At 37.5% G+C, this 27,924-nt stretch overlaps 2 protein-coding genes across 7 annotated transcripts in view; one reads left to right on the top strand and one right to left on the bottom strand.

Moving 5' to 3' along the window:
- LOC127811523 (uncharacterized) overlaps positions 1 to 7,610 on the top strand; it is a 93,124-nt gene extending 85,514 nt beyond the window's left edge. For 4 of the 5 annotated variants that reach the window (XM_052351455.1, XM_052351454.1, XM_052351457.1 and 1 more), the window contains 3 exons: positions 6,650 to 6,774; positions 6,887 to 7,069; positions 7,398 to 7,610. In XM_052351455.1, the coding sequence (XP_052207415.1) occupies positions 6,650 to 6,774; positions 6,887 to 7,069; positions 7,398 to 7,437 (348 nt within the window). In that variant the 3' untranslated portion in view covers positions 7,438 to 7,610. Of the gene's footprint in view, positions 1 to 6,649; positions 6,775 to 6,886; positions 7,070 to 7,397 lie in introns of those variants that run through there. The other variant, XR_008025708.1, reaches the window with a different exon arrangement.
- A 1,106-nt stretch (positions 7,611 to 8,716) lies between these two features.
- On the bottom strand, positions 8,717 to 11,972 carry LOC127811524 (uncharacterized). 2 transcript variants are annotated; one of them, XM_052351460.1, is made up of 3 exons: positions 11,599 to 11,972; positions 9,370 to 11,130; positions 8,717 to 9,274 (listed from the first exon to the last, which is right to left on the bottom strand). In XM_052351460.1, exons 1-2 carry the CDS (start codon positions 11,665 to 11,667, stop codon positions 9,385 to 9,387), a joined length of 1,815 nt encoding a protein of 604 aa, XP_052207420.1. In that variant the 5' UTR covers positions 11,668 to 11,972; the 3' UTR covers positions 8,717 to 9,274; positions 9,370 to 9,384. The 2 variants fall into 2 exon arrangements, with proteins under 2 accessions (XP_052207420.1, XP_052207419.1); XM_052351459.1 differs by having other exon boundaries at positions 9,412 to 11,130; positions 11,599 to 11,971.
- Positions 11,973 to 27,924: the final 15,952 nt, after the last annotated feature.

Below are 27,924 nucleotides of genomic sequence, written 5' to 3'. Positions count from 1 at the left end.
AGACTGGACTCCCGGCTGAAGCAAGAATACATCCTGTCTTTCATGTGTCCTTGCTGAAGAAGTCAGCAGGTAGCCACAGCTCTACACCAAGCTTACCGCCTATAGCACGTGAGATTCCACCGGAGGCTGTTCCCATGGCCATCATAGACCGACGGTTTACGCACCACAATGGCGCTCCTATGATTCAGGTGTTAGTTCAATGGACTTCTTTGCATTCCGACAACAATACTTGGGAATATTTACCAGACCTTCTCAGCAATTTCCCAATGTGGCCAGCCTACTGTCCACTTGTAAGTGCACATGGCCACTTGTGCAGTCACATGGAAGAACCAACGTCTTTTGGCGCCTAACTGATTTGATCAGTATATAATCTAATCAAGGCGCTTAGTTGGGTGATGTTGAATGAAATCAGGAAATTAGTTTCCTCCTCACTTCTATTCCTTCTAAATTTCTCTCTATTCTCCCTCCCATCTATCTCGAGCCTTCTCTTCCTCTTTCCTTATTACTCTCGGCTAGCCGGTTAGATCTGGAATCTGACACCTTCAGCAAGAGATATCTTTTGTTAATCAAAGCTTCAAGGAAACACTTAAGTTGACTTTGTCAAGAGCTCTGGCCTTCGGGGAACTCCTTTTTTATTTGTCTAAAGGCTTCAGCTTCTATTTTCCATCTTTGCTTCTTCTCCTCGAGATGAAATCACATTCTTGTAGATCTGTGAAAAACAAGCCAGGAGAGGTTGAATAAAGGCCCGCTGGAGTCTTCATGTGCTAGGAGATTTCAGCGAGTGAGGTTCACACACAGGAGAACCGCTCATGAGTGTGGGAGTGTGCCCATTCTTCCAGTGACCTGATCCTCACCAACAGGGATGCTGGAAGGTAGGTACACCACTCTGGTGGTTGCTTTTAGTCCAGCAGGTGTTGCTTTCTTTCAGCCACATGCCTGGGTGCTTCCCATTTCTCATATTCAATGTATGTTTCTGCATTCTGCTTTCTGTTTCCGAATGTTGTGAGACCCACAATGCTTTGCTCAATTTATGCTTTCTGTTTCTCTCAATTTCAAGACCCACTAAGCAATTTCTGTTCTCTTTTGCTGTTCCTTAATTCTTTCTTACTGAATTTCAGACTTTCTGTTTATGTCTTTCATTTTCAGAATATTCAGACTATTGCAGTCATGATTTCAGAATAGTCTTTATTTTTTAAAATCTGGTAAAAGTAATTTATATTTAAAACTACTTCTTGTTTCATTTGTTTAAACAGGTTTGTATTTCGTTTTTACTTTTGAATTTGTCTACTTGTGTTGAAGAATGTTTTTTGTTGATGTTCTAGTAACTTGTTGAAATAATCTTAGTTATTATAGTCTAAGTTACTTGTCATTCATGATTTTATGACTTTTTCTTTACCTATTTATGGTAATAAATAGAAAATAATGTACATAAGTATTTTATACACATTTTGAATAATGTGCAGTGTGCCTCATATCTATGAGGCGAGCATTTGTGCCTTGTGTTTCGTCTCCCAAGCACTCTTTGTGCCTCAAACACATCTTGTGAAAGGTGCGCTAACACTTAGCGGTAGATGCAAGAAATCAAACTAGTTTTCGAAAAATTTTCAAAAACCAAACAAAGAAGCAGTGAAAACGGATTGGTTTCGTGCGAAGACACAATGACAACAACCATATGCATATACAAAACCATCAAATGGAAATGCACGAACAGGTAATAGTTACCTCAAGATAGAAGAGGATGCAAGCTGCTTCTGTTGCGCCTCACGACCCTAACTTTTTTGTCTCCTATCATGTTCCCGTGAAAAGCTACACGAGCAGCCACAAACCAGCTCCCAAACCACCTCCAAGCAGCTCCCTAAGCTAGCTCCCTTGTCCTTGGCTCACCAAGCCACCCCCACAAGCATGGGGGACCAAGTCAATCCACACCTAGGCAGCCATCGGAACCCTATGTCGGACTTTTGTGCTAGTGTCTCAATGAAGGTGATGGAAGGCTGTGCTTCGGTTCACAATGAGGATGATGACCGTCTCACAGTTGTGGGATCAAGATGAAGAAGATGGGAGCGAGAGAGGAAGGAGAGCATACAGAGCAAAGGAGGAAGAAGATGAATAATGCAACAAGCAAGAGTCAAGAGAAGCTTCTAGTGCACACTCGAGCTAAGGCTCACACAAAGAGAGAACCCTTCTCCTTTTCTTCTTCCAATTGTTCTCCCTTCTCTCTCTCTCTCGTCATAAATGCTTTGGAGAGCATTAAATGAAGAGGTGACAGAGCATTAAATGCTCTGTCATCGAAAGTGACGAAAGACTGGCACTCTGGTACAAAGGCCGCCCAAAGAAACAGTTGACTGTTGATGGCAACCAATCAACCATTTTCTTTCTTCCATTTCAACTTTCAACTAATTGCATTAAGGCCATTAACTTCTAATAATCCTTTAACTAACTCTTAATGGAAGGAAGACCTCTCATTAACTCTTAACGGCATACTCGCTAGCTCTTAATGATCTCCCACTGTTTAACTCTTAAAGAGTCTATTGATCCCTTCGTTAACTCATAACCACATCCATCATCATTAACACTTAATGATGATTAAGAACACACTGTAGTGACGAATCACTAATCGAATGCTATGCCTAGCTTGTGTGTGACCTTCTAGGTTCATAGCCATGTAGCAATCAAAAAATGCCAAACTTGTTAATGCCGATTGAACTTTTCAACTTACTATGAGAAAAGTACTCCAAAAGGTCTTGAGCTATAACTAGCATTACACCATGACGATCCTAATGGCAATGAAGTCAAACTTTAAGTGAGCCTATTTGGACTTTCGATTACCATGTACTATAATCCTTCCACTAACCAACATCCCGACTGAGCGAGCGTCATGGACTAATCAAACTCACAGGACTCAGTAGGTATGCCAAGATACTGTTTGAGGTGATCGAGATAACACATTAGAACCCCTTCCGACATCGGAAACTCCTTTCCGATCATGAAGGGCCAAGGCTTTTTCAATTACCAACCAACTAAAATGCATAGGATGTTCACTTTACGTCAAAGGTTAATGGATCCCATCAACGATCACTTGCCTCCATACACTAGCAGAACAGAGACCACATAAAGAACATTCCCACCTCCCGATTGGATGATTTCGCTCAACGACAAATCTCCGACACCAGCATACAAAACAATTGTGTCGTCTCTGGTCCGAGTTCCAGTTACACAATCGAAGGCTTGTAACAAATCATTAATCCTCTTAGTTATGTGATATGTTGTGATCTGTTACATGCGTCACATTCAGTAAATGTTCTACCAACTCCTATCCACATCTCTATTATTTGTTTCTCATGCAATATGGTATGTGACTCATCATCATTTATCATTGATAGAGTTGCAATCAAACCAAGTCGAGCCGAGCTTCGTTGAGCTCAGGCTCGGCTCAACGAGCCATTGTCTAGGCTTGAGCTCGGCTCAGGAGCTTGGGCTCAAGCTTGGTCGTCACCCTTTTGACCTCAAGATCCAACTATGGAGCAAAAACTTGAGGCCACTACAAGTGAGTTCGGACCTGATGTCAAGCAAGGAGGAATCTAGAGGGAGGCTGACGACGACCATGGCTAGGGAATTCAAGGAGGAAGTCGAAGGATAGCTTCATTGGTCGGATCTGATCATTCAAGAACAACTCATCCATCGAACTCATTGATCCATTCCCAGCCGAATTGTTGAGAGAACCTAGAAGAAAATTCAAACTCAAAAGATCCAAACACGTTGGATGACTCATTTGAAAATTGATTTGTTGCCTCGTCAGACAAAAACGGAGGTTTGGACAATACATAGTGCATTGGACTCGCCGGTGCACTGAAGAAGTAGCCAATCAGGCCACAACAAGGGCTCAAAGGCGAGCTGACGTAAGGAGTGGAACACGTGTTGTCAATGTCTTAGCTAAGACGGTTGTCATCGTCAGACAAGTAGAGGTGGTCGGATTCTGGGGCCTTCAGTTCGCCATTGTTAAGGCTTGAGACGAGCGTTATTGGAGAAACATGGAAGGCGGAAAGGTTTGGCGTTGGGAGGAGTCAGATTGGCTTGTTGGAAAAGCAATAATTAGACCAAGAGCTCTCTATGAGCTGGATGCTAGAATTCAAAATTTGATAACTTTATGTTAAAGTTATAAATAAATGTATTAATGTTAAATAATATATTCAAAATTTTGAGGATGCCAAGCGACTATATTTAAAATTTGATAATTTTATAAATAATATATTTATAAAATTATAAATATATGTTTTAATTTATTTATAAACAAACTTGTTTATGAGTTATTGGTAAACTTCTAATTGAGTCTATTAATTCACAAGTCTCTAATTGAACATGTTCGTGAGTTTTAACGAGCTGAGCTTTACTGAGATCAGGCTTAACTCATTTACAAATTGAGCATCAAAGTTAGGCTCAAGATTGGCTGATTTATCTTAACGAACAAACTCAAACGAGATTTTGTTGAGGCAAATACCAAGCTGCTCGCGAGCGGGCTCAACTCAATTGTGATCCTAATCATTAGCATCCATACAAATCAAAGGTATGCCCTTGTGCTAGTCCATAATCAATTAATCATGGTCTCCTTCCAAGAAATCTTAGAACTAGGAATAACTTTTGGAAATTCTATATTGAAGATTTTCATCACATATTTTTAACAATTTAAGAATAAGATCATCAAGATATGACCATTTTATTAATTTGTAAGGTTATCAATTAGTATCTCATTACGTACTAGATGCCATATAAATCTAGCATTAGGACACTAATACTAACAATCTCCCACTTACACTAATGCTAATTTACAGGACACTCTATTGCATCGTCACCTAATATGTCATACTCATCTTCTCAAGATGGCAATCTAGTGTTGCATGTAGTAGTGCCTCAATTAGTGGGTCAGCGATATTCTCTAATGACGTGACATTCTCCACGTGCTACTACTATCCCTCTGATAAGATGAAAGTGTCGCTTGAAGTGTTTGGATTTCAAGTGAGATCTCGGTTTCTTGACTTATGCAAATAGCCCCATTGTCGTCGCAATATTGAGGTATGGACAACTCAATGGTCAAAATTGCTTCCAGTTCAACAATGAATTTCTTCATCCAAACAACTTCCTTTGCAGCATCACATGTCGTGGTAAACACGAGTTACGTAGTTGAATTTGTAGTCATATCCTGCTTGGAACTCTTCTAGCTAATTGTTCTACCATAGTAAATAACCACAAACCCAGATGTAGACTTTCTATCATCTATGTCAGACTAAAAGTTCGTATCTATGAACCCGTCAACACGAAGATCACCTTCTCCATATATCGAAAGCATATCCTTAGTTCTTTGCAAGTACTTTAGGATATGTTTTACGGCTATCCAGTGTTCTAAACATGGATCAAACTGATATCTGCTAGCAACACTTACAACATAGGTGATATCTAGCTGCACTTTGGTTGAAACTAGAGAATTCTTCCTGAGACATGATCTAGACAGCTTCAGAATTTGCCTCTGCGCTACCTTAGATTCCTTAGCTTCGGAATTCCACTTCTTAAAAAGATCTGCCTCAAAAAATCAATCTTCTAGAAATCATTGTTCTGTACAATCCTCATTCTCTGCTTCGTAAACAGCTTCCAAGGTTCAGCTATTGCTGAACAGGCTCCAAATGAATTTCTGAGTCAACCTCAAACAACTGGTTGGCTTCAAACAGTTTCAGAAAACAACCTGTTCTAATAAGCTTTGGAAACCTGCTACGCAACTTCTGAAACCAACACTTACGATTTGCAATTACTTCTGCTGAACAACTCCGAAACCAAAACTTCCGCTGTCCAACTATGAAACCAGCTTTCGAAAATTGCTGGCCTGTTTAGCGTCAGGAAATCAATGATCTGAACAGCTTCGAAGAAATGAGAGGCTTCTGCAATTCGCCTAAGAAATAACTTTCGAGAACCGGTAGCTCTGGATCAATCGCCAATTGCCAATGGTCCGCATTCAAATCAACAATCCTCCAGTTTTGCTTCCAATTCACAACTATCTATCGCCTGACCGCTTTGCCTTTCAATTTCAAACAGGAATGACCAGCTACTCTGCTTGGAATCTCGCCAAGAAGTGTTGGCCACTGGATTACAGTGACCGAACCTTACTGCTTTTGTTGGAATCACAGCCGAGGATGGATGGGCTCTAATACCAAATGATACCAAATGTCTGGACCTGGGGTTTTCCTAGGATTTGGATGGGAAATTGAGAAGAGTATGGGGAAGAATTAGACAAATGGAGGGAGACAGCAAGAGTAGAGAGAGAACAGAGGAGATTGAGAGGGAGAACAGAGAATTGGGAGGGAAATTAGAGAGAGAATTTGAGAGCGAAACAGAGTTAATTATTATTCATCAATGTGACTAATTCTCTAGGTTACAGCCTATTTATAGGCTTTCTATATAAAGGTACAAACCAGCAAAGCAGTAAAGTCGCCTTACACCTTTGAAATTGAAATTCCCTGCAAAGTAATATTACTTATTGTTTAACAGTCAAGTGTCACATACAAAAAAAGTATCCATATATAGAGTTTTGAACACACTTGAGAAATTTATCTTAAAATGAAATGTCTCTCTTACCTTGTATTACTTGTTTTCCTATTTGATGTAGGCCATTTCTGATGATGCAGAGGTGCCAGCTGTCCGTGCAATGGCAAATTCACTCGTAGATATGGAACGCATCAAACCAGGTTCTAGTGAATTGTTCGTCACCAGATTCCTTCAGCGGCTTGGAAGGTTTGCAAATTCTCTATTTACTTTTCTTTTCCTTGGTTTCATCAATCTAGAAATGTGAAAGGTAAAAGGTTTGCAACCCTACGTTACTAAAGTGGTTAGAAAATACCCGCAGTTCAAAGGAATCTTCGTTGAGAGATCTGCAGGAGCTGGCGGCTCGCATCTTTGGCAAGGGCAAGATGGCTACTGAACAAGCAGAGGCTGCAAATCCTGAAGTTGACGGCCGGAGAAAGCAACCCAATAAGGAATTACATTCTAACACCAACTTAAGCTCATTAGCAAGGTTCCTGTTATCAAGGTTCGTCAGATTGTTTGCTGCTTCTCTCTAATAATCTGTTTTGTTTCCGACTTTAGACAACCACCAGAACTGTGAACCTGATGGTTCATGCCTCGAGAACACCCTCTATTCTTTTTGTAAGCAAATAAAAATGGAAATTAAAATTTTACAGATTTTCCTATGATTCTTCTGCAAATGTTTAAAAACTTGTGTGAGTAAAAATGACAAGTAAATTTGCAGCAGGCGTATATATGTGTGTATGTGTGGTGGTTTAGTTTTGCAGGTTTCTTCAGTTTTTCAATATTGTTGTATACTTATGGACATGGATTGTGCTCTGTGTTTCGTGCAGATGGCAAGGCCAAGTTTCAAGAGATCTGAACCCGACTTAAAGAAAGTTGGGTTTTGCTCGATTTTTTTTTTTTCTTGGTGCGTTTTGTTTATTAATCAATTTTGATCGGATGTACATATGATTATATGATATTTAAATTTTTGTTTCTCATCTCAGAGAAATCATTATTAAGTTGAAGCATTGATTTAGCTCTTTCTAAAGGAAGGTTCTTTTTGTTTTTTGTTTTTGAAATTTCAATTTCTTGGTCACTATTAAGATATTGTAGAAAATTTCTGTTTTAGGTAAATTTAAAGATAAAGATATTTAAGGAGGTTATCCTCACTTCAAAATTTAAATATATATATATATATATATATAACTAGATGTTTTAGATTGTATTGAATATTTTGTTATAGTGAATCTTAGTCTTGGCTTTATCTTATTGCACAAAGCTTCTCAAATTCAAAATTGAAATAGGAAATCATCTTTATCTTATTTCAAATTAATCTTTAAATTAAATAGCTCTTCAAATTCAAAATTCAAATAAGAACTCATATTTTATCCTATTTCAAATTAATCTTTAATTTTATTATTATTGTAAGAGCAGCAGCAGCTGCTTATTAAGCGTATGAGTTATATTTGGAGTCTCTCAACACAATAATCTTGTAAGTCTTAGAAATTACCGTTCACTTATGTTCACGATGCATATTATAAATATGATGATCCAATCTCTGATCTTATTAGCAAGAAATAATACCCTTCTCATCCTTCAATCTCTCTCTATTCCTCCTCATTTGCGAGCTGAGCTAGCGGTTCAATGTTTACGCTTGTTTTCTTACTTTAGGACTGACTTTCTTTCAAAGAACTTTTCGTGGTACACTTCCATCGGCTATTTCTTTTTGATTATTTTTAATGTTGCAATAGAAAACATATGTATAATTTGGAACTGATTTCCATTTCCAATTGTTGACAAAATCCATGAATCTTTTCTTTGAAAGGAAGCTTATCAAGAAGAACTTATGCACCCATGGTTTGGGCTTTGGCCCCTTCTAATAATTTTGTGAAAAGTCAAAGACGCTCTGATTTAGACGAAACCAAAATGAATTTTGGTGGTTCCAATTTGTCCCTTAAAATTTTCAAACTCGCTTCTTGTTTTTGTTTTTAAAATAATGACAATGAAAACAAAAGCCTAAAAATGAAACCCCTGTCAAAGGAAGGTAAAGGGCTCGTTTGATAGGAGTTTACAACTTCAAGCTTCTGTTTTCATTTTCAACTTCGTGTTCAATTCACAAAGGAAAAAACAAAAAAGAAAAAGCATTTATTACATATTGGTTGAGAACTTCAAAACAAAAGCCAAAGCCACAATTTCTGATATAAGTGCAAACAAATGAAGCCTGCAAATAACTACATTGGGTAACTTGTGAATTATCAGACAATAAGACAACCACCAAACAAGAAATAAATAGTCCATGTGAAAGAGCTCCCCTAACGTCCCATAAAACACATTGTCTATGTATCCAAAAACCAAAAAAAAAAAAAAAAAAAAAGAAGCAAGAAAAAGTCTGATCACATATTTCTACAATGAGCATAACAAAAAAAAACATGTGCCAACGAATAAAGGATCTGCACTCTTTGATCCATTCACATACTTCATCAAGATCTTACCTTTTTTAAGCTTTAGGTCTTGTCTTAAAGGGCAAAAACTCGTCCCAAACTCTCCAATCCTCTAGTTTTATGAGGTTATGATTTCCTTCCTAATGCCATACATATAAACCTGCGATGCCGACACTTACCATATGGATCCTCTTAGCACCAGCAGCATAAACCAAAAATCAACGGCGAAGTTGTCTTCTCCCCAAAGCAGGAGCTTTCTTTGGTATATAAACCTTGTAGCTCACCTGGTAACAAAGGTTCAAGTTGATATGATATCAGACCACAAGAAATGTAAAACAGACCACTACTGGGTCTACCATCAAGGGAATGGAGATCTTACATGGTAGCGAATAATCTATGTTTGTGAGATGAAAATTCTCACCTGTACCATTTCACCACCCCGCATCACAGACATTGTCTTCTGCTCAAACTGTGACCTATCCTTGTCTTCATCTGGCTGTTTCTTTGAGCTATGTTGCTCCCTTGTGGGTTTGAGTGAAGAAGGCTCTGCCGTATCAGATTCATTGACATTATTAACTCCTACACCATCGCCATTACTAGTCTGAACCACTATTTTAGCTTTTTTGTCCAAACTCTTATTAACATTACTCTCAGTAGCCTTAATATTGGCCTCATGTGTTTCCTTCACGACAGAATTATTGCCAAGAGATTCTTGCCCCAAAGCTGATTTACCCATTTCAGATTTATTAATGTTGGCATATACCGGAGAAAGGTTGGAACCACTAGAGATTAACATCTGATTAGGCGTGCAAACAACAGACAACCTAGACCTTCCAGATCCAGTAGCAATGACTTCTCCCTGTTGAACCTTTGGTTCATAACTTGCGGCAGGAGAAGAGAAAGCTATCCCTATGGTAGGTTTAGGGTTCTGATCAAGTACTGCATCTACACTTAGAACTCCAGAACCATCCTCCTTCGGCACCCTGTTCTCCACAAATTCAACCTTGGCAGTAGATAACTGTTTCAGATCACCATCCCTCCTATTTTTCTCATCAGCAGGAGGCTTTGCAAACTTTTGGAGGCCACCTCGATACTTCCTTAGATTTTCCAAAGCCTTTAGCCTCAAAATTGACTCCAAATCATCATTATTTGCACCACATGCTGTCAGAAAAACTCCACCCTCATTTTCCCTAATAGAATTATTTGCACCACATGCTGTCAGCAAAACTCCACCCTCATTTTCCTTGCTAGAATTATTTGCTACAGCCTCTTCACGATGAGAATAACCTTGAGAATCTAGGAGGCCACCTTGCTCACCAGCTTTTGCGAGATCAGTCATTTTAATGCCAGAAACAAAAGCTCCTTCTTGCACCATATTCACTACCCTCCCATCAGAATGGACTTGTGATTGATGAATAGTTTTCCTCTTACTACCCATGTCAGTACTATTCTTGCCTCCAGAAGTTGGGCAATCATTAGGATCATGTACAATCTCATCGTCAGGACCATCCTTATGCCACTCATTTTCTTCCTCCTCTGGTGATTTTGCTACAATAATAACAGATCTCAAACGCTTTGGATTTTCCTCAATTGGCATCATATCCTTGCTCCCATAACTGCTATCATCACTGTACCTACAGCAGGAAGAACAACTCATATATGCAGTCTTTCTTTCTCTAGGTCCACTCTTAGCCTTACTCAAATCTTTCACGTATTTAGTTTTTTCTGTATATCTGTCTCTGTGCCTCTTGAATTCACCCTTATTCTCACTACTACTACAAACTCGACAAGTTGAGCAGCTCTGTGAATCACTACCTGTTGAACTAACACTAGGATCTCTCCTATGCTTCTTCTGGGATTTCTTCCTTTTTTCAGACATGGAACTTCTCTTTGATCCTTTTCTCTTCTTTCGATGTCGAGAATCCTGACTGCAACTTTCACTAGAAGGGCTTCTTCGACTCCTTTTCCTACTATCTGCATCCCTTCTTGTGCGAGACCGAGCCCTGCTATACTTATTGTCAGAAGTGGAAGACAAAAAGGATGCTGAACTAGATGAGTAATCATCAGAGCAAGAAGAAGAATCATCTAGATGCCGCAGCTTCTTGTATTTAGTCCTTCGACTTTTCCTCTTCAGGACAGCCTAACCACACAACACAATACAAGAACGTAGAATCACGCTTAGAATGAACCATTGCCACAATCCTAACATCCTATGTGGTCACTAGGAAAGTAAAAATAAACTGAACTTTTTGAATTCATAAATCTTCATAATTCAAGACACCTTCAAGATTCAAGATTGCAAACCCCCACCCAACCAAGCCCATTACAAATTCCAGCCAATTCTTGAGTGGCTCAGCCAAATTTAAAGTTGGGTTTGCAAAATTTCCGTTACTTCTGCTTTTCTTGCAGTGGCCTACACGTATCAACAATCAAAGAAACAGAGAGACCAAATTGCTACGAGCAAGTGTGACAAACAGGAAATCAAACCCCTAAACCAAGTAATCAACTACAGGAAAAACAAAACCCCAGAACAAAGATAAGACATTCTACAAACATCTCATAGGCATTCAGAATATATATCTTCATAAACATTAGAGAGCGGATAGACCTCGGAGGAAATCTTGGAGGCCTTCTTTTTAGAAGATTTTCTTTTGGAAGAAGACCGACTGCCTCCCATTGGAAACTCCGATCTTCTGTCCTTTCTTCAACTCCCTCTTCTGCCTGAAAAACAAACAAATTGAAACCCTAGAAAGAAAAAGAATTAAGAGAACCAAAGGAGAAACAGCAAAGGGTTAACGAGTAGAGAAAGCTAAATCCGAGTAAAAATGAAATGGAGAATCTGTAGAATCGGGGACGGGATGAGAATTGGGGCAGCGAGGTCGTCGATTTTTCTAGAGAGAGAACAGAATGAAAGCCTTCGCATCTCTCTCCCTCCCCCCCCCCTTCTCTCTCTTTCTCTCTCTAGACGACGATGGAAAAAAAAAAAATTAAGGAAGAAGCAACGGAGGCCAAATGTATCTTCATAAAGAAAATGTGAAAAATTATAAACAAAGTATGTGTTTTTATGAAAAATAAAATAAAATTTCATATTTTCAAAATCTTGAAAACTAAGTAGCAAATGAGCTGAGCTGTTTGGGCTCGGTTTAGTGTTTGACTCGATAAAATGTCGTTTGAGTTCATTCATTAAGTTAAACGAATCAAATTTGAGTCTAAATTTGAAACTCGATTCATAAACAAGTCGAGTTTGAGCTTAGTAAAGTTCAGTTCGTTAACTCATAAGATAACTCGATTAGAGTCTCGTTAGCATATAATATATTAGACATATATTTTATAAATATATTATTTAACATATATATATATTATTTATTAAATTATATATTAAATATATATTTTATAAATATATTATTTAACATACATACATATTATATCACTTTTTTCTCTACAAGACACCCTTACTTTGCCTATGAAAGAAACCCATTCTCTCTCACCCAATCTCTCTCCCAAGAGGAAACCCATTTTTCCTCTTCTTCCCTCTCATCTCTTCTCTTCTTCTAGTCTGTTGCTCTTTCTTTTTCTGGTCTATCCATCTGTTGCTCTCTCTTCTTCTCTAGCCCTCTTCTCTTTGCCACATCCCCCTCATCGCCGCCGCTTTGCTTTTCCCCGCAGCCTCCCCTCTTGCTGCCAATCGTCACTCATCCCCCCATCTCCACCTCATCTCGTTGCCACTACACACTCTTCCGTCTTCACCGCTCATCCTCCTCTCTGTGGCGAGCCCTAGTCGAACTTGAGTTCGAGCTATGTTAATCAAGCTCGAGCTTAAGTTTGCGCTCAAATTTGCTGAGCTGAGTCGAGCTAAGTGAAGCTCGACTCAACTTGGCTAATTTGCACCCCTAAAACTAAGGTTTTCAAACAATATATTTGTATTCCTATATGTTAATAATAATAATAATAATAATAATAATAATAATAAAATTAAACACAAACAAACAAAAAAATAAAAATTAGGGACTAAACTAAAAACCTAAAACATCTATAAAGCTGTTAATGATAAATTAAAGATGAGAGAACTACTTAAGATGTGTCTCAGGAACACTCTTTGATACTTAAATTAGTTTAAAATATATAATTTTAAAACGATAACAAAGAAATCAATCTCTCTCATACCTTTTGATTGTCGCCTTTGCATAAATTTACAATGTTTTGGCTTTTACATAATTTCAAAAGCAAGATACTTGAGTCGTGATGTTAGAGATTAAGATGATGCCTCATTTGGCATTTCTGACGTCCTATCTTACCCAACATTTTGTATGTATAATCTCGAAACGTTTTGAATGTTATTTGTTGGTAAGTTAGCCAATTCTCTACCCTTTTGACTGACTTTAGCTTTATCCTCATGGTTGACATGTGGCTTTAGCCCATGTGGCATTTGACTTATATGTGAGAGTGAGGTCCTCTGCATAATTAATGCTATGTTATTAAGGTGTCATTTTATATCCACGTGTTAACATTTAGTTGCGTGCAACTAAGGTTCGCATCAACAACTAACTCTCTAATTGTTGTACCATGAAAAATAGGGAAAAAAATGAAAATCTTTTTTTGAAAATGAAAGCTGGCCGCAAGGCTTGCGGCAAGCTGGCTGCGAGTAGGCCGCAAGGGCCCGCCTCGCGACCAGCAGGTGCTCATGGCAAGCTGGCTGCGACCTGGCCGCAAGGGCTAGCCTCGAGGCACCCTGCTGCGAGCTACCTCGTGGCACCTTGCCGTAAGCTATCTCGTGGCAGGGTTGGCGACTGGTTGGCCGCGGGGCTAGCTGGCGACGAGGCTAGTCGCAAAGGCTAGCCTCACGGCACCCTACCGCGAGCTGCCTCGCGACAGATTCATGGTGATCCCTCTCCTTTGTTAAAATTGGCCCTATTTGGCAACTGCCACGTGTCGACACTAGCCACCCTTGAGAATCGTGTCCTATAAATACCCAATTACAGGACATTGATGAGGACTTTCAATTTTTGGTATACTCTAAACACTTTGAATACATCTTGACTGTTTTCGTGAATAGTTATTGGGATTCAAGATTGACTTTGGCATCAGAGGGTCTTCGCATTGAAAGATTCCCGCGAGCCTTCTAACCCATTTTCTGAGCATCAATAGGGTCAAATCCTTGTGACGAGACCTCGTGGTGAAGGTAAAAGCTTGCGACGAACCTAGCGGCGAAGGCAAAAGCTTGCGGCGAACATAGCAGCGAAGGCAAAACCTTGCGGCGAGACCTCGTGGCGAAAGCAAAACCTTGTGGCGAGAGCTAGTGGAGAAGCCTTGTGGCAAAACCTTATGGCAAGAGCTAGTAGCGAAGCCTTGTGGAAAAACCTTATGGCGAGAGCTAGTGGCGAAACCTTGTGATGAGAGCTAATGGCGAGAGTTAGTGGTGAAGCCTTGTTGCAAAAGAGCTAGTGGCAAAATCCTTGTGGCGAGCATCCTAGTGGTGAACTCCCTTAAAGCAACTTCTCTTACAGCAACCTAACTTCACCCGACATCGAGCTCGAGTGGACCCCACATCACAAATTTTAATTGTTGTATTTTGGCAACAACAATTTGGCGCCGCATGGGGAAAAGCAACAAAAAGCCAAACACAAGATGCCGAGAGGGACAAGATCAGCTGGTTAGGCAAACCCGCCTAACCCTGCCCAAATGAGTGCTCATACCAGGACGAGAGCCACGAAAGGCCCCCATCAGGTGAACTCTATAGTACCAGAATTTTTAGTAGATCACCCTAACAACGAAGTGCGTTCAGGGAACTTTCCTCTACTCAAATGTAACCATACCACCGGACTATGGGGCATGGAACGTTCAAAACAAGGAGAAGCACACGTAGCTGGATTAAGGAGATATGCAACAGGGCAAGAGAAGCAAGCCCCATATGCAGCGCCCGTTAGTCAGGAACAACAGTCATTTGGGCAATCTTCAATTCCAAATGGAAACCTCATGGGGACTTCAAAAATAACTCCACCCATAATCTTACTCTCAGATTATGAACTATTGCAGAGGAATTTTGAGAAGCTGAAACAACAGAATGATGAAGTCAGGATGAATAATGAGGAGAATATGAGAAGACTACAGGGAGTCACTGCTTTGTTACGTGAAGTAATGTCGGACATTCACATTTCCCACATGGGAAAAATCAATATGAAGGGAGAACACCGGAGATCCCAAGACAGCCCTCCAAGGGCCTCTTGGCAAGGGATAAGAATCAGAACTACAAAACTGAATAACCAAGTCCCAGAAGTAACATACTTGAGAAGGAAATATAGTAGGAAGGCAAGAAAAGCTCTCATGTATAAAGAGACAGCAGAAAGCACCTACTCAAGAGTCCCTTATGACCCATCTCTTTACCAAAATGAAGCGGGAAAGGAAACACTCAGCGCGTCTAACATCAAACGCCTCATAGAAGAGGTGCTAGAGTAGAAGTAGGTAATGATGGTGCCAAAGGTAACCCCCCCCGAAAGGGTTCCCTCTATCGAAGGAACTCCAAAGGCAACCAGTGCAACCAGGGTTCGAACTGCCACAACTTTCGGTATACTCAAGAAAGGAGGATCTCGAGAAGCACTTACAACGTTTTGTCGCAGTGGCCGTGTTGTAACGACCCGCTCCCACTTACGGGTGCCATCGGTAAATAATCGACCGGATTACTTACCCGACGAACCACAACTGAAGGGTTGGACTATGTTTCGACAGGAAAAGTCCTAGGTGGGAACTAGGCTTCGTCCTTCCCTTCGCTCCACTCAGGAATCGGTCCCAACTCAAACCAAAAAAACCCAGCAGATCGAGACCCGAAACCCGAGTGACCTTCACCTCTCTTCAGCTCGCCCCATAGCAAGCCAGAGGTGACCCAGGCATAAAGCTAGCATACAAACACTTCGCTAATATTGAGGATTTATGAGAACATACCTTGCTGATCTTTACTCGGTTCAAACTTGGCTTCAATAACTCAAGCCGCATATAAATCATGCAGACTCACAATCATCTGACACACTGATGATTATAACAATTAGATACATCTAACTCTCATCAACACATACATTTACTCACAAGGGTATACATACACAACACCACATGGCTACATACAAGAGGTAATAAAATACACAACTCGAGCAACACCGCTAGTTGCCACAACAGCCTTCTGACACCATCCCTGCTTGCATATGGTCTTACATTATCTACAACATGAGGTAAAACCTCATGAGTCATAAAGACTCAGTAAGGGTGTAATGCATGTAAATATGAATATAAAGATATTTATGTATGCCCAATGCATGCAAATGAGGCTAGGCCCACACATCCTCACAACCTACTAAGGTTTGAGGCATCAACCTATCAGCCCCCACCACACTAGTCCTCCATATGGCCATTGGTCCACTAGATCTTGCATCACACAAGTAACAACTATTACATGCAAATGCTATATAAAAACATTATCAAACACATTTACAAACTTGCAAGGCCACCTCCACATGGGGCCATCTCTTACCTGGCTCGAAACCTCATCTCTGCCTCGACGAGAATGTCAGCCTGCACTCCGAGCTTTTCTAGGGTCACCGCCTCCCTGGTCGAACCTAGATGCAAACACACACAAACCCAACTCCATTAACATTCGGCATTAAACCAATGCCCCCACTTAGCCACACACCACCAAATCATCCATCAACAATTTCCAATCAACCCTACCCAAGGGTTCAATCCAACCAATACTACACAATTTATTATCTCATTTAATGAAAATAACTAGGAAAGAATTAACTCAATTTACCACAATTAATTCTGGAGAAGACATCAGGAAAACGTTCATTCGGCATTGCCTCCTTGGCTGCAAATCTTGTGCCCAAATCTCATTCTCGGCCTTCAGCACGCTCTTCGGGCCCCAAATTAATTTCCAGAACTTTCCCTAATTTTTTTGGAATTTTTGGCTATTTTTCCTTATTTTTTCTCCTTTATTTCCCTTCTTTATTTTTTTTTCTTTCTCCGTTTCTTCTTCCTCCTTCCCGCGCTTCTTCTTCTTTCTCACCAAGCTCGCGTACAGCGCCATGCGCGGTTGTCATCGCTGCTTGCCTCATTGCCATTTCGGCCGCACAACGGCCACCACCCGACCAGCGCCTCCAGCCACCACCTCCCTTGCTCGCACAGCGCTGCCATGGTCGAGCTCCGCTGCTACAGGCCACGGCTGCCTCCTCGCTGCTGCTGCGTCGCCGACCTCCACCGCGACCATTGGCCTTGCAAGACCACCATTGGAGTCTTCAAGCTCCCGAAATCGATGCTTCAATCGTCGGCTATGGCAGCTTCTGCCATGGCCGATCTTCACTCTCCCTCACAAAGCTCTTTCTCTCTCTCTCTCTCTTTCTCGCGGCTCACTCTTTCGCTCTCACGGCTCACTCTTCCGCTCTCACGATCTCTCTCTCTCTCTCTCGCAACTCCTCTGCGGCTCATTCTCTCCCTCGGCTCTACTCCATTCGGCCATTTCAAATGGTAGAGATAGAACATAGGAAGCTTCCTTGAAGCTTCCTCTCACGCAGGAGAACTTACACACATATACATATATATATAATTGCATATTAACCCATTGATTCTCATTAATTGCACTTGAGAACCCCTAATTCCACTTAGGAATTTTTAATAATGTCATTTGGGCCCTCCTAACCTAATTTAATTATCTTTAAGCCACACCAAGACTTGATTTCTCGAAATTAATTGCCGACGATTACTCGATAATGTCGATTTCGTCCCTACACCTACGTGGGACCTCTATTCGACCCGAAAACACTTAAGGGTTGCCTTACTCAGAAAATCGAACCAGCTCTAGGGTCCCTTCAGCTTCCAGGAGGTCCCTTACGACCATTCGGTATTGGCACCCACTCAGGCTTATACAGAATTTATTCCAAAAATTATTCTCGGTCGGACCGCTTCCAGCGTCACTATCCTCATCTCGAGAAGCTCACCAATCCCTTGCCCTCTTCCCTGGACATCCAAGTCCCGAGGCACTCCCAGCCGACAATTCGACAATTTTATTAATTAATTTCTCTAGATTGACCCTTGGATTTCCCGGACCACCTAAGGTCCTGACAAAATAATCCAAATTTATTTATTTTTAATACCATGTAATACCAGGTATTACACGTGTTACATGGAATTTAGTATATGACACTAAATTCCTAAAAAAAATTATATGACAATATTTGGAAAGAAGCAACTTTTAAAATTTTTTGAGAAACCATACCACGGGATAGGCATTTTTCTTCCCTTTGCCAGAAGGGATAGCTTTTTCTTTTTCATTTGCCTTTGCCTATAATAATAAAAAATAAGTAGACTATATTTATAATTTTTTTTAAATGATAAGAAAATGCATGTCCAATGTTGAAGTGACTTTTAGGCTTACCTCATGAATGCGAACAGTATTAAGGTCACGCTCATCGCGAATAACAACATTAACATTTCTTTCTTGAAGAAATCGAACCTATACATGTAAACACTTTAGAGTGATAAATAAAACTTTATACACATAATAAGTATTTTTTTTTTAAAAAAAATAGGCCTTATATTAAATTTATATGAAGAAAAAAAAACTTACCTGACCAAAAATAGTAATATTGTCCATAACTGTTGCACTTTTAACCTAAAAAACAAATCAGTTGCTACCAAATCAGATAATAAAATTTAATATTTTATTTAAATAAATAACTGTCATGGATAGAATAGATGATGAGGAGAAGAAAAAAAATATATAAATCAAAATGATAAAAGGCCAACCCAATGTTTAGAATAGATGTATTTTAACAATCGTATTAAAATGATAAAATTAAAATCGGAGCACAATTTTATAGAAATGAAATTAAAACCAAAATCAAAACTTGGTATGAATAATTATCACTTGGAAAACCTAAGAGAAATAATTGGAAAGTAAAATTAAGGAAGATGACGACCCTAATTTTTTACACTCAATAATTTTTTATAAAATTAAAAATAAAATAGCATTTATTATGTTCTGGTACATGAAATTACCATTGATGTTGGGTTAAATGGGCTTCCGGGCAAATTGGGTCTTGATAAAGGATTTGCTTGGTTTTTGGCTTGAAGTTTTCACATTTATTCTAGAAAGAGATTGTTTTTAGTTGTTTAATGTAAATTTACAATTCTCAATGAGTTATAATTTACGTACACTACTCTTATGAGTTATAATTTTTGACGTTTCTTCATAAGTTATAATTTAAAATCGAGTTTAGTGCCTTTAAGCACGGGTTATCTCAAATGAGTTATAATTTTTTTCGGAGAAACTTAAATAAGTTATAATTATATAAAAAAAATAAACACATATATTTGGGTCCAACTCATGAAAAACATAAAATTGTATAAACACATAATTTTATAAGAGTGGGACCTACATAAACACATATGAAAAATAAAAAATAAAATTGTATAATTGGATCCAACTCATTTTCGTCCCATAAAATTTTTAAAAAATAAAATTGTATATTTGGGTTCAACTCAATTGTACATTTTTGAATAAAAGTGTACCCAATGTCATAATTTTTTTTTCTTTTGTTATATTTTTTGGTGCTTCCAATACTAAATTTCCTTTCTCTAGAAAGATGGCAAAAATTACAATTTATAATTTTTACATGGATACACATACACATGACACTAATTTATAATTTAAATTTAATTTGTTATTAAAATTAATATAAAAAAAATCTCAATTAAAACTAAAGCTATATTACATGGAAATGTATATAAATGGGTGAGATGAATTGTATAATTGTATAATTCTAATTGCCATTTAATACCTCTGATCAAGGTACTTAATTAAACAGCTTTCTTTCATTTTAATTGAATTAGATCAAATGGCCCACTACCTAAATTCTTAATTTTTAATTTTATTTTATAAATTATTACTAATTTTAAATATAATTATTATGAATTCTTATTTATTATTTTATATTATATTATTAATTTTAAATAATTATAAATTTATTTTACATGATTGTGTTGGGCCATGCCAAGCCCAAGCAAGTTGGGCCTCTATATAGCTATATTAAAAAAATATAAAAATACATACAAAATGTACACCCCTTCTAAAAAATGCACAAAATACATATAAAATGTACAAAATACATATAAAATGACTACAACACACACAAAATGACTACAAAATACACACATATACATAGGACCTGTAACACTATCGCCATGATGGTGATGATAATGCGTATGAAATGTAACGGCAATAAAGCATCCCTTTGCATATGCAGCTACTGAAAGTGCCTCAAGCTGATAGATATTGCACAGACATATACATGTATGAATGCTGATTTGAATGGGACATAATTCCCTATGCTTAATAATGGACTGTTATGCTTTTGGTCCCAATCTTTGTTTCTAGTGGGATTTAATTGCCTCACAATTCTCCCCCTCAATGAGGGCCTTGCCATCCAAAAGCCAAAATGCCAATAATTAATTTCCTGGTAATCATCATGCTTTGCTAATGGCTGCGATTGAATGACTAAAATTTATATAAAAATATACTTTCATAAGTATGCACGTGCACACAGGCACAGAGAAATAAATATCCAGTGTTCTAAAAGCAAAAGAAATAAATATTTTCAATAAAAATGATCACACAGCAATTACACGCACACACACTAAATACATACACACAAAATACACACGCACACACAACAAAATATACACAAATTGACTACAATGCACACAAATTGACTACAGAATGTACACAAAATACACACGTACACCTTTAATGAGAGAGAGAGAGAGAGAGAGTGTGAGAGAGACCTAGTGTATAGTTGAAGCAAAAACACCTTTCAATTCCACTGCCACCGATTGGAAACTAAAATACCCACAACCAGAACCGGCCTTACTCTCTCAAGTCAGGCCCAGTGAGTAAAGCAAACCAACCTAAAAACCATTAACAAACAACAAGTACATCACCATTAATAATAAAAAAAGACTGAAGATTCCGAGCGATGATCTAAGTTGGGTGCTCAGATCAACCCCTTTTTCTGTCTCCACTCCTAAGGTACATGAATAGGGATAAATAAATTCCTCTAAAAATATATGGTAAAAGGATCCATATCAGCTCCCAGAATCATTAAGACTTTGAAATAAGATTCAATGAGAGAGAGAGAGAGAGAGAGAGAGAGATGAGAACCAAGTACATATAGATTAAATAGAACTCACTAAATACACACACATATACATACACACGCACACACACACAAAATACGCAGGCGATGGAGCCAGAGGCGATGGGGCAGCAAGGAGGCGACGATGAAGGTTGAGGTGATGGAGAGCTTCAAGCAGGCTGACCGCGATGGAGAGTTGCCCGCTGCCCGTGATGGAAAGCTTCTTGATATAGAGCTGCCTACAAGGATGGGTGGAAAGAGGGAGGGGTAACGACGGGTGGCTTCGATGTGGGTGGGTGGGAGGGAGAGTAAGGGAGAGAGATAGAGGCAGTGAGTGAGGGAGGCGAATGGATGGGAGAAAGAGAGAGAGAGAGTGGGACAGAAAGAGAGAAATAGTAAGTGAGAGCCGCAGAGGAAGAGGGAGGGAGAGAGAGAGGGGGGAAGTGATTGGGCGGGAACAAAATTGATCTGAGCCATTCGTCTGAAAAAAATTAATTTGAGCCATTGAAATGTAGACATTTTCGAAAACCCTTGTGTTTTATTATATAGATATTAGTTCTAATAGTTGTGATACGTTATGTGGTCTTATTTGAGCTGTCATTTCCTCTTTTCTTGCTTGGATTACTTCATTGTTAATTATTATAGGGGTACAATTCCTAAAAATATCATGCAATATTAGATTATTGAAAAATATTTCAATTTTGACGAAAGTATTTTTGTCAATTTTTATAATTTTGTGAAAAAATAATTTCATCATTGTTAATATTTTCTTACTTAAAAAATCTATCACTTGTATGAATTATTGACATAAATATTTTTGTCACTATTGGGACATTGACAAAAATATTTTATCACTATTGAATAATTTTAAAAAATTTGTTTTGTCAATATTTTTATATTGTCAAAAAAATATTTGTCGCAATATTTAATGATTGACAAAATTATTTGTCATTATAAAATGTGTAACAAAAATTTATTGTCAAATTAGCTAAAAAGTGACAAAATTTAGTTTATCACATTAAAAATTAAGTTAAATAAGTTTTGTCACTATTTAAATTATAACAAAATATTTTTTCACACAAAATACACTTTGTCACAATAAAACATATGATTTGCATCTAAAAATTAGATTTATTGTAACTAAATAGTACCTATTGTGACAAAAATATTTTCTTTTACAACAAAATAATTTGTCATAATAAACTAGTTTAAGTGAGTTTTGTCACAATATCCTTATTAAGACAAGGTTGTTGTGACTAATATGTGACAAACCAATTTTGTCACAATAAGTATGTTGTGACAATTTTTACAATTATTATGACAAATTAATTTATCATAAGAAGCCTAAATTCTTGTAGTGTATGTTGGCCATGACTTTATTGAATAAACCCATAAACCCCGAGTGAAGTCTAGTAACCTATTGTGAGACCCCTACATGGATACCCCAGCCAAGTCGAGGAACTTGAGAGAGAGCTCCACGAGGGGTAAAGAAAATAGAATAGAAATCACCCTGACTTGACATGTATGCTCAATTAGGATTATCCATACTCATACATATGCGGAAACATATGCAGAAACATAACTCACATCCTAGGCATGCATACAAAAGATAAGCGGTCACTATGTTACATGGTGTATATACATATATACATACAAAAAAATTTGTGCCAAGCACTCAAGTGCTAAACATCCATGTCACAACATCACAAGGTACACACCAAACCATGATCTACTAGGACTGCCTTGTACACCACCTATCGTGATAACTCAAGACCGCTAGCCTCGCCCCCATACTTAGGTTTGCCCTTACCTAGAATAAAGAGAAGAAATAGTGAATCACAAGACTCAACAAGAGTATAAGTAAAAAAAAAGCTAATAAGAGTATGGAAGCTAAAGATAACTCGCACCCAAGTACAAAACTCATGCAAAGCATGACAAGCAACCATACATCTAATGTCCATGAATCACATGACAGATATATATATATATATATAAACGCCGCATAATAAAATATGCACATACTGGTTCTTGGGGCCCATAATACACACGACACCCAAGTCCCTATCACAAACCTGTCATTGCCCTGAAAGGCAATGTAAGTAACATCTCAAGCCATAGCTCCTTCGAGTGGGAGCGATCAACACTCGCCAGGGCATGCATAAGCGTCCATAATCTAAGTTGGGGCATGCCAAAGTGTCCATAGTCTAAGCTGGGGCACGCTGAAACTTCCATAAATCTAGCGCAACTATGTCCTTAAATCAGGCACGCCAGTAGCAATCGTAAACCCATTACAACACACCTACACGACGCCAGTAACCATGCAATGCGCAAATATAATTGTTGTAGCCCAAAAACTATGATAATAGAAATTTGTAATGAAGAAATACTAGAGTCGAGGCAGAGAGAGGTTGATAGCTGGAAGGAGCCTGCTGGTGGAGATAGGTGTTGGGTAGCTTCGGTCCTCGATGTACAGACCGGGGTCGTAAGTGGACCTTTAAGGGCATCCTCGGGAGCACCTAGAAGTGGTCTCCTGTGTGCTTGGGACATATCTGTGCTCACAGGAACAAGTTAGAAGGCACTCGGGGATTCTTTACCCACGTATGCCCTCCGATGCTTAAGTTAGTACGGCTTGGAAAATAGTGCAATAGATAAGGCATGCTATCATAGAATAGTTATACCTTTCCTGACGAGAGAGGGTCAATCTCGGTACTGTTATAGGGAATTTGGAATGTGCCTGCACGTTAGTAACATTCGGATGAGCTTAAGAAAAATCCCCTTTGGAGGGTCGGTCCACATAGGAGGCCCTCTGGGAGAAGGTGTGCCTCACGGCGGGCTGTCGAAATAGGGTCTCAGCCCCTAGGGGGCCTACCTGAGCGCAACTCCAGACTTAGCGAGAGATGTCTCGAGGTGATACTTACTTAACCACTACTTTCTTAAGGGATATATCTCATTCCACATATATAAACATATTGAATTACATCCTATCGACATTTCACGTATGAAGCTATGCAAGCATTATATGAACATCATATAGCATTTTATATACATTATGTTGCATACATAATGTGATGTGAGGACACGAGGGTGCATCATAATAGTATGGTCTGCCTTTACACCATAATGTAACATTCAGATGAGTTTAAGAAAAATCCCCTTTACACCATATAATAACCCATTGGTCACCTATGTACTTGTCTAGACATCCCCATGCTTATGGGTGTGAGACCCCCATTGCTATCACATAGCAAAAACTTAGCACATACAAATCTTACCGCAATTGTCAATGTCCATTCTTGACATTGTTATGACTTGGGATGTTTAATGATGTCTAGAAACTATGATGCATCATCTCACATCTTTACAGATTAATCACAGCATACATCATATGGACTTCTATCTAGTTTCATTCGGTTATTACTATAATAATAAGAAACTAATAGAATGACTTCTTGTGAATTTAAACAACTCCTTATTCAAATAATAAATATGATTACAATTGTCAGTGTACAACATGCCCAATCTGATTGGGTTTAGAGCACCTACACTAACAGTTAGACCTTGGGAGAGTAGACTAGGTATGTGTGGAGACATCAAACCACTATAAATTGTCTCGTGTATTATTTTATTTATTTTTACTATTTCTTATGGCTTACATTTATTATTAATCTCAAATATAATTTATTATATTTATCAAATATATATTCTTCAATAAAATCACTAATCAAGAATATTTATTAAAATTGAGACAAAATTTAATCACTCAATTCACCCCCTCTTGAGTGGTCATACCCTAAGGGACCAAAAATTAGTATCAGAGCAGGCTTCTAAAATAGTTGAACCTTTAGTTTTTACTTCAACTTAAAAGATATCTAAATGGCCTCATTTACTAACTAAGTCATAGTTGAAGGACTTTCACCCTCTAAACCACCATTCTTTGATGGCACAAATTTTGCTTATTAGAAGATGAGGATGGAGTCATATTTATTTTCAATAGATTATTATTTGTGAAAAATAGTTAGAGATGGTTTTATTACATCTAAACCCGAAGAAAAATATTGGAATAAAGAAGATATTAAAAAAAAATGGTTCATAAAGCTAAATATATAATCTTTTGTTCAATTCTTCCTAGTGAATATGAAAAATTATCTACTTGTTCTACAACACACAAAATTTGGAGAAAATTAAAAGTAATGTATAAAGATACCGATCAAGTAAAAGATACAAAGATTAATCTTTTAATGTCTCAATATGAAGAATTTAAATTACTTTAAAATAAAAATATTAGTAATATGAATGGTAGATTCCAAAAGATTATAAACAATCTTGAAATGTTAGAAAACATAATTTTGGAAGAAGATCAAATTAAGAAAAATTTTAGATCTCTAACATTAGATTGACAACTTTTAGTGACTGTAATTTCCCAAGCTAAGAATTTAAAAGAATTAAAAATGAAAGAATTAATAAGAACACTTCTAATTCATGAATTAATATTAAACAAGACTAATGAAGATACTAAAGGTAAAAAAAACCCTAGTCTTAAAAGAAAATGAAGAATCCGAGTTTAGTGAAGAGGAAGAAGAGAATGAAACAACCCTTCTAACAAAAGCGTTTGCTAGAATAATGAGAAAGAAAATGAGCGTAGGAGAATGTCTCCTACTTGCTTTAAATGTAAGAAGAGTGGGAACATGCAATTTGATTGCCTGGAGGATAAGAAACAAAAGAAAGTAGAAAAGAAAAGATTTAAAAAAAAAAAAAAACATGCCTTCTTAGCATGGGATGCTAATGATGCGTACGAGTCATCCCAATTCAAAGATGAACAAGCACATATGTGGTTCATGACTATAGAATAAGAAGAAGAAGATACGAAGTTAGAAGAATTACAAAAGGCATACGAAGAATTATATACAAAATATCAATCTATTAAGAAAGAAGTAAAAATTATCAAGAAAAATCATGAAGAAGAAAATGAAAAATTAAAGACTGAAATAAAGAACTTAAAAGAAAAATCACAAGAGCTTAAGAAAGAAAATGAAAATAAATTAAAAGATCAACTAACTAAACTTCAAGAAAAAAATAAAATATTAAAAACTTAAAATAATAAATTATTAGTACAAAAAAATGCTATAGAGAAAAGTTTAGCCACATTGATTTCAAAGAAAAATTCAAAACCAAACCTAGGTACAAAACACCTAAGAGAGAATGGAAACAACTTAGATAGAGACCCCAACCTAAGAAAAGTAATATAGTGAAAATGTGGACACCCAAAGGGGTAGTACAAGTTATGAATGATTTATATCAGAAAATTTTAAACGTTGCTCCTTATTCAAATGCATAAAAAATAATTAAATTATTTGATCCAAATGAAAAAAAATTCAAGGGACTTGTCTATAGATGGGTACCCAAATCTAAAACATGATATTTAAAATGTGCAAATGTGCATGAGGACCACAATGGGCAACAAGTGATATATGGACAGTGGCTGCTCACAACACATGACCAGTGAAAGAGATCTATTCTTATATCTCACTCCGAAAGAAGGAAAATTTGTCACGTTTGAGGATAATGCCAAAGGTAAAGTGGTTGGTATAGGTACAATTAACTAGCCACATTCCACTACTATTAGAAATGTTCTCTTAGTAGATGGTTTAAAATGTAACGTCCTGTTAGTGGGTCTAGATTATTTGGCCATTTTTTTTTGTGCATGCGATATTTTGATATATTTTGATCAATGCGATTAAAATGATTTAAATTGAAAAGTCAAAATTTGAAAAAGATTGGGTTTGGATTGGAAAAAGCTGCCCGCAGTATGTGTATAATATATGTTTTATATTTTATTTAAATGAGTTGTAAAAGGACATTATTATGTGTGTATGTATACATATAGATGCATTTCATGTTTTGTTAAATGTAGAAATATATAAATATGTATGATAATTTGTGTAAAATGGATTAAACTAAAAAAAAAAAGGAAGAAAAGAATAAAAAAAAATAAAAAGACATAAAGGGGCATAGTTTAAATATGTATGTGTGCAAGTGGGAGGGGAAAATTTGGGAATGACCAAGTGGGGAAGTGAGGTGGCAAACATCCCCCAAATTCCTCCTCATTTCCCTCTCTCTTTGCCTCTTTGTCCCTTTTTCTATCTCTCTACTGATTGTCTTCTTCTTCTTCTTCTTCTTCTTCTTCTTCTTCTTCTCTAGTTTAGAGCTTTAAGGAATGAAATTGAAGCAATTAGCAAGTTGTTTCTTCTCCAAATTTAATCATCAATCAAGGTAAGTTCCATTCCTTTCGTGATCTTCATTTCGAAGTTATTAAATTTTTGGCTAACTTGCGCATATTGTATTTTTTAGGCTATAACTTTGTGTATTTATATCCAAATCGAAATCCGTTTATTTTTTTGTAAACTAGACTTCTTAAAATTCATTTTGGTATATTAATTGGATTATTTGGTCAAGTATTGAGCTTGTAAGTGTCCTATGAAATACCTACTAGAATATGGAATTTCTATTTTTGTGTAATCTGTCATTGCTTCGATATTTGGCCTATAACTTTCTGTATTTATATCCAAATTGAGATCTGTTTGTTGCATTATAAACTAGATTTCTTAAGCTTCATTTTCGTATATTACTGGAATTATTTATCCAAGTATTGAGCTTGTAAGTGCCCTGTGAAATACTTAGTTGAATCTAGAATTTCTATTTTTGTGTAATATGTCATTGCTCCAGTTTTTAGCCTATAAGTTTCTGTATTTACATTCAAATCG

This window comes from Diospyros lotus, chromosome 10 (genome assembly GCF_014633365.1).
Source record: "Diospyros lotus cultivar Yz01 chromosome 10, ASM1463336v1, whole genome shotgun sequence".
In the NCBI taxonomy this organism is placed as follows: domain Eukaryota; kingdom Viridiplantae; phylum Streptophyta; class Magnoliopsida; order Ericales; family Ebenaceae; genus Diospyros; species Diospyros lotus.
The sequence above is the reverse complement of the archived record's forward strand: the minus strand, read 5'-3'. Positions and strand labels throughout refer to the sequence as shown.

Excerpts from the sequence above, each read along its gene's own strand:
- LOC127811524 (XM_052351459.1), bottom strand. The coding sequence starts at position 11,667 with ATGGGAGGCAGTCGGTCTTCTTCCAAAAGAAAATCTTCTAAAAAGAAG. Across the intron at positions 11,131-11,598 it reads CCTCCAAGATTTCCTCCGAG|GCTGTCCTGAAGAGGAAAAG; the intron begins GTCTATCCGCTC and ends TTGTGTGGTTAG. Across the intron at positions 9,275-9,411 it reads GGGGTGGTGAAATGGTACAG|GTGAGCTACAAGGTTTATAT; the intron begins GTGAGAATTTTC and ends CTTTGTTACCAG.